Source organism: Budorcas taxicolor, chromosome 15 (genome assembly GCF_023091745.1).
Source record: "Budorcas taxicolor isolate Tak-1 chromosome 15, Takin1.1, whole genome shotgun sequence".
NCBI classification, from domain to species: domain Eukaryota; kingdom Metazoa; phylum Chordata; class Mammalia; order Artiodactyla; family Bovidae; genus Budorcas; species Budorcas taxicolor.
This window is the reverse complement of record NC_068924.1, coordinates 55,388,530-55,403,438: the sequence shown is the minus strand read 5'-3', so window position 1 is coordinate 55,403,438 and position 14,909 is coordinate 55,388,530. Positions and strand designations below refer to the sequence as shown.

Genomic DNA, 14,909 nt, shown 5'->3' with positions numbered 1-14,909 from the left:
ATGTGGAAATGAAAGCTGTGGTCTCCTCTACCCTAATGCACTGCTCCTTCACATAATGCTAAGGATGACTTCTATTTATCAAGTCAATAAAGCAGAAATAGATTTTTCTGAAACTCTCTTGAATGTGCTGGTATATCGTAAACACTCATTCAATATTAACTATTAACATTTTATATAGATACACAAATAAGGTGCTCAGTTGCTCTTTTGTGTCTGACTCTTTGTGACCCCATAGACTGTAGCCCACCAGGCTCTTCTGTCCATGGGATTTCCCAGGCAAGAATACTGGAGTGGGCTGCCATTCCCTTCTCCAGGGTTCTTCCTGACCCAGGGAGACCAAACCCTGTGTCTCTTGTGTCTCCTGTATTGGTAGGTGGATTCTTTACCACTAGCACAGTCTGGGAAGCCATGAGATATTATATAGCATAGTGTGAGAGAAGTCCATAATAACCAGTTTATAAACTTTCTAAATAAATTGCAGTACTATTTTTATTTCTTTATAAATAGCTGCCGTTGTTTATGCCAGGCATTTTACTTGCAAGATCCAACTTAATCTACCTATGGCCAGTATTATTGAGAATGATGAATCTTATCACAATTTGCAATAACAACAACAAATAAACTGAGACATAGAAATATTAAGATCATGTATCCAGGGGGGCCAAATTAGAACGTAGATTGTCAGATTCCAAAGACAAAATACTTGTTACATATCATGGTTATGTTATTTTCTTCAAGATTGTTAACATTATTAAAGAAAGGAAAAAGATATCTTCACTTGTACACCACGTATTACCCAGCAGAGGTCTAAGATACAGTATGTATTAATAAATGCTTGTTGTATGACTAAATTCAGAGATCTAATGTTTATTTTCCATCATATATAACTTTTCTATCTACATTTCCAGGATTTCCAGGCTCTATTCCAAACCCATATTTTTAATTCACTGATTTTTTTTTCAAAATAAATCTTTTGTTGGAAAATATGGCTACTGTCTATGTCATACACATTGTAGAAAATAGGATGGTTATGAAATATCTTTCCTGACACTAGTATTACAGTTATTTCCCTGGGACTTTCAAACAGGAATCACAAATTCTAATAATTTCACGATTAACAGTGAAAGTGTGAAAGTAGCTCAGTTGTGTCTGACTCTTTGCGACCCCATGGACTTTACAGGCTGTGGAATTCTCCAGGCCAGAATACTGGAGTGGGTAGCCATTTCCTTCTCCAGGGGATCTTCCCAACCCAGGGATTGAACCCAGGTCTTCCACATTGCAGGTGGATTGTTTACCAGCTGAGTCACCAGGGAAGCCCAAGAATACTGGAGTGGGTAGCCTCCCCCTTCTGCAGAGGATCTTTCTGATCCAGGAATCAAACCAGGGTCTCCTGAATTGCAGGAAGATTCTTTACCAACTGAGCCATCAAGGAAGCCCCAATTAAAAGTAAGAGTACCCAATTAAAATTACTGGTGCTAGCAGGCACTAAAATGGCATCAATATGCAGACCTCCCTGCCTGTGACCACTTTGTTCCCCACACTACCCTTGCTAACTCCACTGAACACTCTTGGAAAAAAGTAAGCCTTATTTCTCCCTCCCCCTTCACCACACCACACCACACCACACACACATACACACACACACACACACACACACACACACACCAAAGGGGAGATGAAAGTCTTTTAGTGGATATGGTCATACTTCTGGGCTATGAAAGAAAACTGCAAGTTTGATTTGGGGACTTCCAGGAAGCCTGGGATTAAGAAAGCCCTAGTTTGTCTCTTTCCTATAGAATAATACCCAGGTAGCTGTAGAGACAGAGCATTGATAAATATCAGCTACAGTTTACAGAGTTCCTAGCATAGTACAAGGATTGGGCTACTTGTGTGATGCAAATTACCTCTTATCTAGTAACAGCTTTGCAACATAAGTATTACTATTGCCAGTGTACAGATGAGAAGACAGATATTCAGAGAGGTTAAATGAAGGACAAAGAATAATCAGGAAGATTAACATTTAAGCCCAGTTTTCTTTGATAAAAAGCATACATTCTTTGGGCTTTCTCAAAGTATTCCAATCAACTTTTAGAACACCCAAAGGAGACAACATTAATGAGAAAGCCCCTGTGTTTGGGGGGGAATGTTTAGATAGAGATCAGAAATGCCTCTACCCTCCAATTTCTCAGGTGATCTTTTTCTTAACCTTTCTCTAAATTATGACCTCCTAATAATGCTGCCTCCCCTTCATGGATCACAGACTTTTCTTGGCAAAGGGGTTTTTATAACTCAATGAAGCTATGAGCCATGCCATGCAGGGCCACCCAAGGCAGGTTGATCATAGCAGAGATTCCTGACAAAATGTAGTACACTGGAGGAGAGAATGACAAACCACTCCAGTATTCTTGCCGCAAAAACCCCATGAACAGTATGAAAAGGCAAAAATATATGATACCAGAAGATGAGCCCGCCAGGTCGGAAGGTGTCCAATATGCTACTGGGGAAGATAAGAGGGCAATTACTAATAGCTCCAGAAAGAATGAAGAGCCTGGGACAAAGCAGAAATGTTACTCAGTTGTGGATGTGTCTGGTGGTGAAAGTAATGTCTGAAGCTGTAAAGAACAATACTGCATAAGAACCTGGAATGTTAGATCCATGAAACAAGGTAAATTGGATGTGGTCTAGCAGGAGATGGCAAGAATGAACATCGACATTTTAGGAATTCAGATGACCATTATACTGACTACTACGGGCAAGAATCCCTTAGAAGAAATGGAGTAGCCCTCATAGTCAACAAAAGAGTCTGAAATGCAGTTGCTGTAGGTCAGTCGCTAAGTCGTGTCTGACTCTTTGTAATCCCATGGGCTCCAACATTCCAGGCTTCCCTGTCCTTCACTATCACCTGGAGTTTGCTCAAACTCATGTTCAAAATACAGCACTTGGGTGCAATCTTAAAAATGACAAAATTATTTCATTTTTTTCCAATGCAAAGTAATCAATATCACGGTAACCCAAGTCTATGCCCCAACCACTAATGCCAAAGAAGTTGAAGATGAATAGCTCTATGAAGGCCTACTTAAAACACCTTCTAGAACACCAAGAAAAAGATGTACTTTTCATCAGAAGGGATTGAAATGCAAAAGTAGGAAGTCAAGAGATACTTGGAGTAACAGGCAAGTTTGGCCTTGGAGTAGAAAATGAAGCAGGGCAAAGCCTAACAGAGTTTTGTCCAGAACACACTGGTCATAGCAAACACCCTTTTCCAACAACATAAGTGATAACTCTACACATGGACAGCAGGAGATGGTCAATACTGAAATTTGATTGATTATTCTCTTTGCAACTGAAGATAGAGAAGCTTTGTACAGTCAGCAAAAACAAGACCTGGAGCTGACTGTGGCTCAGATCATGAACTCCTTATTGTAAACTTCAGGCTTAAATTGAAGACAATAGGGAAAATATTCATACCATTTAGATAGGACCTAAATCAAACCTTTATGATTATACAGTGGAGGTGATGAATAGATTCAAGGGATTAGATCTAGTAGACAGAGTGCCTGAAGAACTATGGACGGAAGTTCATGACAATGTGCAGGAGGTGTGAACCAAAACCATCCCAAAGAAAAGGAAATAAAGAAGGCAAACTGGTCATTTAAAAATGGCTAAGAAAAGGAGAAGAAAAGGCAAAGGATAAAGGGAAAGATAAACCCTACTGAATGCAGAGTTCCAGAGAACAGCAAGAAGAGATAAGAAAGCTGTAAGTGAACAATGCAAAGAAATAGAGGAGAACAATAGAATGGGAAAGACTAGAAATATCTTCAAGAAAATTGGAGGTATTAAGGGAATGTTTCATTCAATAATGGGCATGATAAAGAACAGAACAAAAAGCAGATGAGATTAAGAAAAGGTGGCAAGAATACATAGAAGAACTATATTTTAAAAAGTCTTAATGAAGTGGATAACCATGATGGTGTGGTCACTCACTAGAGCCAGACATGCTGGAATGTGAAGTCAAGTGGGCCTTAGGACGAATTACTAAGAGCAAAGCTAATGGAGGTGATGGAATTCAAGACAAGCTATTCAAAATTCTAAAAGATGATGTTGTTAAAGTGCTACACTCAATATGTCAGCAAATTTGGAAAACTCAGCAGTGGCCACAGGACTGGAAACAGTCAGTTTTCATTCCAATCCCAAAGATGAGCAAAGACAAAGAATGCTCAAACTATTGTACAGTTGCATTCATTTCTCATGCTAGCAAGGTAATACTCAAAATCCTTCAAGCTAGGCTTCAGTAGTACATGAACTGAGAACTTCCAGATGTACAAGCTGGATCTAGAAAATGCATAGGAAGATCACCTGGAGAAGGAAATGGGAACCCACTCTGGTACTCTTGCCTGGAGAATTCCATGGACAGAGGAGCCTGGCAGGCTACAGTCCATGGGATTGCAAAGAGTCAGACACAACTTTGCAACTAACTTTCACTTTTCACTTTTTTCATAGGCACCAAAGTTCAAATTGCCAAGATTTCATTGCATCACAGAGAAAGGAACCGAATTCCATAAAAGCATCTACTTCTGCTTCATTGACTACACTAAAGCCTGTTATCCACTATGTGGATCACAAAAACATGGAAAATTCTTCAAGAGCTGGGAATACCTGACCACCTTACCTGTCTCCCGAGAAACCTGTGTGCAGCTCAAGAAGAACAGTTAGAACCAGACATGGAACAATGGACTGGTTCAAAATTGGGAAAGGAATATGACAAAACTGTACACTGTCACCCTATTTATTTCACTTCTATGAAGAGCCATCATTAGAAATCCTGGGCCGTATGACTCAAAAGCTGGAATCAGGATTGTTGAGAGAAATACCAACAATCTCAGATATGCAGATGGTAACATTCTTATGGCAGAAAGTGAAGAGGAACTAGATAGCCTTTTGATAAAGCTGAAAGAGGAGAGTGAAAAAAGTTGTCTGAAAGCTCAGATTCAAAAATGAAGATCATGCATCTGGTCCCATCACTTCATGGCAAATATTATAGAAGGGGGAAAAGTGGAAACAGTGACAGATTTTATTTTCTTGGGCTCCAAAATCACCGTGGACAATGATTACAGCCATGAAATGAAAAGACACTTGCTCCTTGGAAGAAAAGCTATGACAAACCTAGACAGTGTACTAAAAAGCAGAGACTCACTTTGCTGACAGAGGTCCAAAGAGTCAAAGCTATGGTTTTTCCAGTAGTCAAGTACAGATGTAAGAACTGGACCATAAAGAAGGCTGAGGGCTGAAGAATTGATGATTTTGAACTGTGATGCTAGAGAAGACTCTTGAGAGTCCCTTGGACTGCGAGGAGATCCAACCAGTCAATCCTAAAGGAAATCAACCATGACTATTCATTGGAAGGACTGATCCTAAAGCTAAAACTCCAATACTCTGGCCACCTGATGCGAACAGTTGACTCACTGAAAAAGACCCAGATGCTGGGAAAGATTGAAGGCTAAAGGAGAAGCGGGAAACAGAAGATGAGAAGGTTAGATGGCATCACCAACTTAATGGACATGAATTTGAGAAAACTGTGGGAGATAGTAGAGGAAAGGGAAGCCTGGTATGTAGCAGTTTATATCATTGCAAAGAGTCAGACACCACTTAGTGACTGAACAAAAACAACTAATGCTGCCATATGTTAAACTGAGTTTTACATTAGAATAATTTTTAAAATTTTGAATTAGGTAAGTAAAAAATCTGACAATCAGTCTAAATAGATCCAGAAGTTTTAAGATGTAGAATATTGATATAATAAACCTTACAATCTCATTTCGCTGAGTGAAAACTCATTTTATTAAATTTGTGGCTGCTAATTTTGGGGGATCTTAATTACACTTTACATGAAAATGAACTTCCAATGGGTCAAAGATAATATTTTTAAAAATAACAGTAGTTAAAAATATGCATGAAATTTTAAAATTTCCCAGATTGACAACACATTTTTATGATGAAACAAATTCCCCAAAACATTAACGACAATAATATCTTGATTAGAAAATGCTATATAGTTTTGTAAAAAATATATCAAAACAAAATTAAAAGATATACAAGAAAATGGGAAACATATCCTTAACAAATTTGAAAGAACCTAATTTTATTTATTTAGAAATTATTAAAACAGAAAAAAACAGTTTAATGAAAATGAACAGGAATAACATACCTGCAGAAATACAAAATATCAACAAACATGAAAAACGTTCTCTGCGTCACTTGTAATTAAAGGAACTGAAATCAAGAGATATTCTGATATCTTTTGGATTATTGGTAAAAATGAAACTGTTTCACTTGGCAAATTCTGAAGAAGTAAATTCATATACTATAGGTAGGAACTGGCATTTGGGAGGACAGTTTGTCAGTCTCAGTGAAAATATAAAACACTCTCACTCTGGAATATAGAAATATTATTCCTAGACATTTTGTTTCCATACATACGTAAATCAATAAAGAAATATAAGACTTTGAAGATATATACCTATACATTTATAAATCGGTATTTCATGTAAGATTTCTTTTAGACTAAATTTTCCTTGCTTAGAAGGAAACCCAATATACTTAAAAGTTTGGAAATCAGTGCACAGATAATAATAATCCTCCAAAAGAAAAAAATCTACTGGAGCTAAATTTCTGGGCTTTGTGAATGGAAGAAATGGTTTTGATAGTATATTGAGGTCAGGATCTTGGGGTTTAATGTACATCCTCTTTTTTGGAAGACTTAGTTTCTTAGGAACCCCTAGATTTCCTGCTTTATCAAAAACATGACTTCAGTACAGATGAACTTGCCTGTTTCACCTCCCCTTTCTCTCTCTTCCCACCCCCTTTTTCCCCACAGTCATTGGCCCATATCCATGCCCATCCCACCCCTACCCTTACAAGGTTACTTACTTCCTCCAGTCTCCACCGGTTGAAAAGTTTATTGTACTTTCCCGGATGGCCAACAAATCTGTAAAAAGCCATTTTAATTCATTAGTGTTTAGGCGGGGTTGACTGAAGAACACTTACTAATGCATTACAACCAGTGCAAGTGTGGGTAGACGTAAGGATTCTCTGGAGCAATTTGTACCCAAACAATGACTTAGGCCATGCTTACACATCAAAGGACCTGACTTAAAAAGGAAAAATGATGTGTGAAGTCATTATCAACGGGTTGAGAAAGTGCAGACAAACCAACCAAATGAAATTTTCCACACTGACTTGTAGAGTTTTAATGTCTTTTTGACCTACTTAATGACTATTAATAAAATGTGCTGAATTGTTTAGTTTAAAATTTTCTAGCTTCAGTATGTTTCCATGGCACTGGCTGGAGTGTTGAGCATACGGCAAACCAGAACAGGTAGCTTAATATGCTTCTTTTTTTATATTTTGCAGCAAATTCAGGAAAAAAAATATTACCATGATAGGTATAAGTTTCCACACTAAGGAAGTGTACTCTGGGCTTATACAAAACTTTTCTTATTTAACAAAATCATCACTAATAATTGGAGAACCATAATTCAACCCCAGCATGGCATATAGGTCTTATTTATTTTATTGATGTATAGCTGATTTACAATGTTGTGTTAGTTTCAGTTGTACAGAAAAGTGATTCGATCATATGGCTTTACTTTTTTATTTCAACTTGAATTGGGAGTGCAGCCAGAAGCACTATACTAAGTCTTGATTTGAAAAAGCATGTGAAGATTCATTGGGACAGTTTTTCAAGGCAGAGAACAAGAATTTGCCACCTCTGTTAACAAACTGGCAATGAAACTGTTGACAGTCTCTGTCACTGTGCAAAGACAATGTGTATAAAGTTGACTTACCTCCCCAAAAAGAAAGCAATATAGAAGATAGAACTGTTCAAATTGACAAATTGGAAGAGGAACATCTTCAAAGCAAAGCTGTTTTCCCATTCAGATTCTGTTCGAGGATATTCTAAAAGGAACATAGAGTGTGCTTACACAGATGAAGTAAATGACAAGAAATATGGATACAGAATCAGAAGTCCTATGTTCAAAGTCTGGTTCAGTCATTTACTGAGTCTATAAGCCACTCAATGCCTCTGAGTTCTAGTGTCTGCATTTGTAAAAATAGGAGTGATAATATCTGTTCCACAGAATTGATGAAAAGATCCAATGAGATAATCTTTAGACATTTTCCACAACTACAAAAGTATGATATCTGGTATTAAGACATAAGGATTTTCATGATTCTCTCTGCTCCTGTCATTTAGAGGTAACTATAAATATTAGATCAGTCTTTCACTCCAAATGTCTGTACTTAATTCAGAGACCTTAACTGTCTACAGAGTTGTTTAAAAAAGGAATATTTTGTATGCAGACTGAAGTGGATTAGTAAAGGAAAAGAGGGCTTCATCAGTCAGAAAAGCTCAGTTCTTATCTCAGCCTTATACCTAATTTGCTGGTAACTTCAGGCAGGTGTCTTCATGTATTTTGCAATCAGTTTTATAATCTGTGTGCAGGGACTTACTTCCCTGGTGGCTCAGACGGTAAAGTGTTTGTCTACAATGCGGGAGACCAGGGTTCAGTCCCTGGTTTGGGAAGATCCCCTGAAGAAGGAAATGGCAATCCCCTCCAGTACTATTGCCTGGAAAATCCCATGGACAGAGGAGCCTGGTAGGGTACAGTCCATGGGGTCGCAAAGAGTTGGAGCAACTTCACTTTCACTTTCACTTTATAATCTGTGAAATGAGGAATTTAGACAAGATGATTTTAAGAACTCTGTCAACTTACACCTTAGGGCTCTGACTTCTCAAAATAAAGCAAACAAAAGATAACAAAATAAAGCAACATCTTCATAAAACTAGATGAAGATGGCAGAATGTACCTCAGCCTCAGCTCCCACTGGATATCCAAATAAGGGATAGAAAATATATAAGCAAATCTAATGTATATATTCTAATGTAACTGAAAATTCAAGAAAGATAGAACATAGATGTGCTCTGACTTAAAAGAAAAGATAGGCCAAACTGTATGTATGAGCAAAGGACAGAATAAAGAAGAAACTTTATCCTGGGGAACTCCAGAATAGGTCCTGGGAATACCAAGCCCAAAGCAGACAAGTGTCAGAAACAGGAAAGATCTGTGGGGCATCCACAAGAGTGACTGGTTGACGGGCAGAAGGGAGAGCTGTCAGGAGAGCCAACATTTCTGCATGGTTATGTTTTCACTGTTGTTTCCTTCTAAATAGTTTGTATATTAAGCAGAGAACTTATTTAGAAATGAGACTGTGGGTTTTTTAAAAAATCCCCTGTGTTAGATTGTTTTGGGTCTCCATTTCTAATTTTGGAAAAAACTTTGGAGAAGGCAATGGCACCCCACTCCAGTATTCTTGCCTGGAAAATCCCATAGACGGAGGAGCCTGGTAGGCTACAGTCCATGGGGTCGCGAAGAGTCGGACACGACTGAGCGACTTCACCTCACTTCACTTCTAATTTTACTGCTTCATGATCCACAAATGTGTCCTGTGTGATTTCTGCCTTGGGACAAAAAAAGTTGCAATTTCATCGTGGCCAAATTACATGGATGAGTTTTGTCAGTGTACCAAGTGTCTCACAAGAATATTCACTTTTCTCTTGAGCATACAGCTTATATACATTTAAAGGAAGACTGCTAGTTATGATATTCAAATATTCTATCAGTTCAGTTCAGTTCAGTCACTCAGTCATGTCCGACTCCTTGCAATCCCATGAACCGCAGCATGTCAGGCCTCTCTGTCCATCACCAACTCCTGGAGTCCACCCAAACCCATGTCCATTGAGTCGGTGATGCCATCCAACCATCTCATCCTCTGTTATCCCTTTCTCCTCCTGCCCTCAATCTTTCCCAACATCAGGTATTTTTTCAAATGAGTCAGCTCTTTGCATCAGGTGACCAAAGTATTGGAGTTTCAGCTTCAACATCAGTCCTTCCAATGAACACTCAGGACTGATCTCCTTTAGGATGGACTGGTTGGATCTCCTTGCAGTCCAATGAACTCTCAAGTGTCTTCTCCAATACCACAGTTCAAAAGCATCAATTATTCGGTGCTCAGCTTTCTTTACATATAGTGTAACTCTCACATCCATACATGACCACTGGAAAAACCATAGCCTTGACTATGTTGGCAAAGTAATGTCTCTGCTTTTTAATATGCTATCTAGGTTGGTCATAACTTTCCTTCCAAGGAGTAAGTGTCTTTTAATTTCATGGCTGCAGTCACCATCTGAAGTGATTTTGGAGCCCAGAAAAATAAAGTCAGCCTCTGTTTCCACTGTTTCCCCATCTATTTCCCATGAAGTGATGGGACCAGATGCCATGATCTTTGTTTTCTGAATGTTGAGCTTTAAGCCAACTTTTTAACTCTCCTCTTTCACTTTCATCAAGAGGCTCTTTAGTTCTTCACTTTCTGCCATAAGGGTGGTGTCATCTGCATATCTGAGGTGATTGATATTTCTCCCAGCAATCTTGATTCCAGCTTGTGCTTCCTCCAGCCCAGCATTTCTCATAATGTACTCTGCATATAAGTTAAATAAGCAGGGTGACAATATATAGCCATGAAATTAAAAGACGCTTACTCCTTGGAAGAAAAGTTATGACCAACCTGGATAGCATATTGAAAAGCAGAGACATTACTTTGCCAACAAAGGTCCGTTTAGTCAAGGCTATAGTTTTTCCAGTGGTCATGCATGGATGTGAGTGTTGGACTGTGAAGAAAGCTGAGCGCCAAAGAATTGATGCTTTTGAACTGTGGTGTTGGAGAAGACTCTTGAAAGTCCCTTGGACTGCAAGGAGATCCAACCAGTCCATTCTAAAGGAGATCAGCCCTGGGTGTTCTTTGGAAGGAATGATGCTAAAGCTGCAACTAAAGTACTTTGGCCACCTCATGCGAAGAGTTAACTCATTAGAAAAGACTCTGATGCTGGGAGGGGTTGGGGGCAGAAGGAGACAGGGCCGATAGAAGATGAGATGGCTGGATGGCATCACCGACTTGATGGATGTGAGTTTGAGTGAACTCTGGGAGATGGTGATGGACAGGGAGGCCTGGCGTGCTGTGATTCATGGGGTCGCAAAGAGTTGGACATGACTGAGCAACTGAACTGAACTGAATATACAGCCTTGACGTACTCCTATTCCTATTTGGAACCAGTCTGTTGTTCCATGTCCAGTTCTAACTGTTGCTCCTGACCTGCATACAGGTTTCTCAAGAGGCAGGTCAGGTGGTCTGTTATGCCCATCTCTTGGAATTTTCCACAGTTTATTGTGATCTACACAGTCAAAGGCTTTGGCATAGCCAATAAAACAGAAATAGATGTTTTTCTGGAACTCTCTTGCTTTTTTGATGATCCAGCGGATGTTGGCAATTTGATCTCTGGTTCCTCTGCCTTTTCTAAAATCAGCTTGAACATCAGGGATTTCACGGTTCACGTACTGCTGAAGCCTGGCTTGGAGAATTTTGAGCATTACTTTACTAGCATGTGAGATGAGTGCAGTTGTGCAGTAGTTTGAGCATTGTTTGGCATTGCCTTTCTTTGGGATTGGAATGAAAACTGACCTTTTCCAGTCCTGTATATCTTGGCTTATATTTTGAGTGTTTATTTGTCAATTTATTTGTGTATTTCTATTATATTTTGCTTTCTATGCTTTGAAGGTTGGTGGAAAGGTGTATAGAAATTGACTATTATACTGACCTGATAGGCTGTTTATCAGCATAAAGTCTCTCTCTTTCCCTCTCAAATATATATTAAATTCTAGTTTGCCTAATATGAGTATGATGACATCTGATTTTATTGTTGCTGTTCCCTTGACATAGATACTTTTATTCCTGAATTGAGCTCTGACAAAATAAAAGTTCTTTTCACCAGTTGACCTAATTTGTTTCTTGGAATCCAAGTTTATCTTTATAGATAATCAATACTACAGATAAATCATTGTTCATTATTATAGATACTTCATTATTAGAAACAACTGACAACCATTCTGATCTAATTCTTAAAAACTGAAAAGCTAGGCTGAAAAAAGTATCACTTTGGATGAAATATTATATATTCTCTTTAAAAAACCTTAAAGTGACAGAATTGAAGCTTTGATTTTTGTGTATTTATGATATTTTAAAATAAAATATTGGGGCAAAAAAGAGATCAAGAAACAAAGTCTTAAAAGTATTTTATATAATTAGAAAGTTAAACCTAATTTCTAATTTGAATCACAAATTTTCAAGCCTAAATGTATATAGAATTTAATATCATATATATTGCATACATATTATTTTTATATATACATGCAATGATATTACATTTCTTTAAACAAAATATCAATATTTTATTAATTTAAATTTATAAAGCTCATTATTAATTGACAGCTATGAGTCCACAGGCATTATGGTATGAGTTATAGATGGAAAAATCAAATATCAAGTGATAGCTGACATTCCTGGCAACTAGCATATTCTGCTTCTGTACTTAATATTATGGTTCCCACAAATTACTTGCTTAGGCTTGCTTTCATCTTGGGCATAAAATACTTTACAAGCAAATAAATATAAGGAATCAGAGCTAGAAGAAAGCCTTGAGATATCCAGTTCAAGTGTTTTATTACCCAACTGAAGAAACTATAGCTCAGAGGGTTTAAAGAAAAATGAAAAAGATCATTCCCATTTATGGGGTACTTGTCATGCGTCAGGCAGCTAACCTACAATGCCAGTGAAACAGGAACTATTCTCATTCTCATTTTACCAATGAAGAAACTGAGACTCAGAAAAAGAAAGAAAAGGAGATGGAGCAGAGAGAAGAAGAGATGAAAGAATGGAAAGAAGAAAAAACTTGCTCATAGTCATGTAATTTCCAAGTGACCGTATCAGCCAGACTATGAACTAGGGGCTAGTTCTTCCTCCTATACATTGTCTCTTCTCATGTTACTCGCATTTGTAAACACATTGTAAGGCAAGCAACACATCCTAATGGAGTGATACAGTTACTCCACCATAGTCAGTGGAGTCTGTCACATCTGAGTTTAAATTCTACCCATTAACTTAATTGGGCTTCCCTGTAGGCTCAGTGGTAAAGAATCCACTTGCAAGGCAGGAGACACAGGAGACGTGGGTTTGATCCCTGGGTTGGGAAGATTGACGAGGGATTTAACCAACATCCTAGGGGAGGGCATGGCAACCTACTCCAGAATTCTTGTCTGGAGAATCCCATGGACAGAGGAGCCTGGCTGGCTACAGTCCATAGGGTTGCAGCGTGGGACACGACTGAAGCAACTTTGCATGCATGCAACTTAATTACCTTGATTTTCTTATCGATAAACTTGGGATACTACTGTCACAGAATTGTGATGTAAAACAAAATAGTAAAGGAGGAGAGTCTAGCTGAGCTCAGTGCCTTGGCTCTGTTGAGTTTTCAAATAATAAAAGATCGCTGCTCAAACAACTCTGTAATAAAAATTTTGTACCCAAATTGGGGGACCAAAACTTAAGTTTGAGGATAGAAATAAAGGTATTTTCAGACATGCAAGGTTTTGAGATGTTTACTTTCCACGTAGCAAAATAAGAAATTAAAACAGAAGAAACAAAGGATCCAAAAAGTTTTGTCCAACTGAAAAAATAAAAAGTGAAGGAATTACCACAGTGCTGGTCAAAGCAGTGTATGTAGCTGAACACAAGCCCAGAGGGTAACCTACTGAGACTGGAGTAGACAGTGGTTCAGGGAGGATACCTCTCGGAAGAAAGTGAGTACAATACTTAATGTTTTTTAATGTATTTAGAGAGAATTTAGAGTTACGGCAGGAAGTTCGGGATAAATCAAGGTAAGTATGTGTAGACAAGCAAAAAAAAATGTTGTTATTAGCTTCACGAAAATATAAAGGTCTTATAACAAAGAAAGCAACCACAGTACACATCATGCCTTAGATATGAGCATAGTTCTGTAGATACATGAAGTGAACACCAATTATTCATTAGGCTAACGCTGCTTTGGAAGGAGGAGAATTAGCAGTCTGCTTTTACCTAGAGATGGATGGGGAAGTGCGAGGGAGCAGGACACTGTGGGAATAAAGTACGAAGCTCCTGTCTTTCATTATGGGAAGGCAGTCACTTCCCAAAGCTGGAAAACTCAAGAATGGCAGTAGTAGCATGCAATTTAGAAATAGGGTAGAAAAGAACAGAAAACAATGATTAAACTCCTAGAAAGCACTACCTCAGGGATATGGAAAGCAAGAATTAGCAATGTGGCAAAGAGCTGGTATTTATTATAAATCTCTTAATACTCTTTTGCCTTTTAAGTTGTGTACATGTAATATGACACTGTGATAAAATAAATGTTGCAGGGAAAATCCCAAAGAACTGAAAAGGTAGGGGGGAAAGCAATCCCAAGTAGGCAGAACTAGGTTTGTTAATTTCTACTAGGATTTTGTAACTGTATACATTGCTTCTCTATAGTTATATGATGAATTCCAACTTCCTAGTTCCCTTCTTTCATTTTCCTGATAATTATCTAACTAAAGTTGATATAAAAAATGCTAAAGTATGTAAAGAAACCATAGACTGATGCCCATGTTATTTTCTTACTAAGGAGTGAAGTAAGAAAAGTGGACTTACCTAAATTAGTGAGAAGGTAAGCAATTTTTTCATAAGCCTGTGATAAGAGAAAGCAGTTAATGTTATTTTCTTTTAAAAAATACTGTAATTTAGACTATTCAATAAAACATCTAAAGTTATAACTTCTTTCAATTAAGAAGAAGCATGTTTTAAATCTTACTATGTGGTGCTTTATATACATGAACACACAAAATGTAATAAAAATGTTGTAAACATGGCTATATACAGACACGATTTCTGCAATAACCTTTCTGCTAGCTGTCTTTATTTTCGCTTTATAAGTCAAACAGAAG

The 14,909-nt window shown here is 37.9% G+C and overlaps 1 protein-coding gene across 1 annotated transcript in view; it reads right to left on the bottom strand.

Moving 5' to 3' along the window:
• ANO3 (anoctamin 3) overlaps nt 1-14,909 on the bottom strand; it is a 445,447-nt gene that overhangs the window by 19,937 nt on the left and 410,601 nt on the right. The window contains 3 exon segments of the mRNA XM_052652757.1: nt 6,928-6,985; nt 7,845-7,956; nt 14,617-14,653. Coding sequence (XP_052508717.1) covers nt 6,928-6,985; nt 7,845-7,956; nt 14,617-14,653 — 207 coding nt within the window.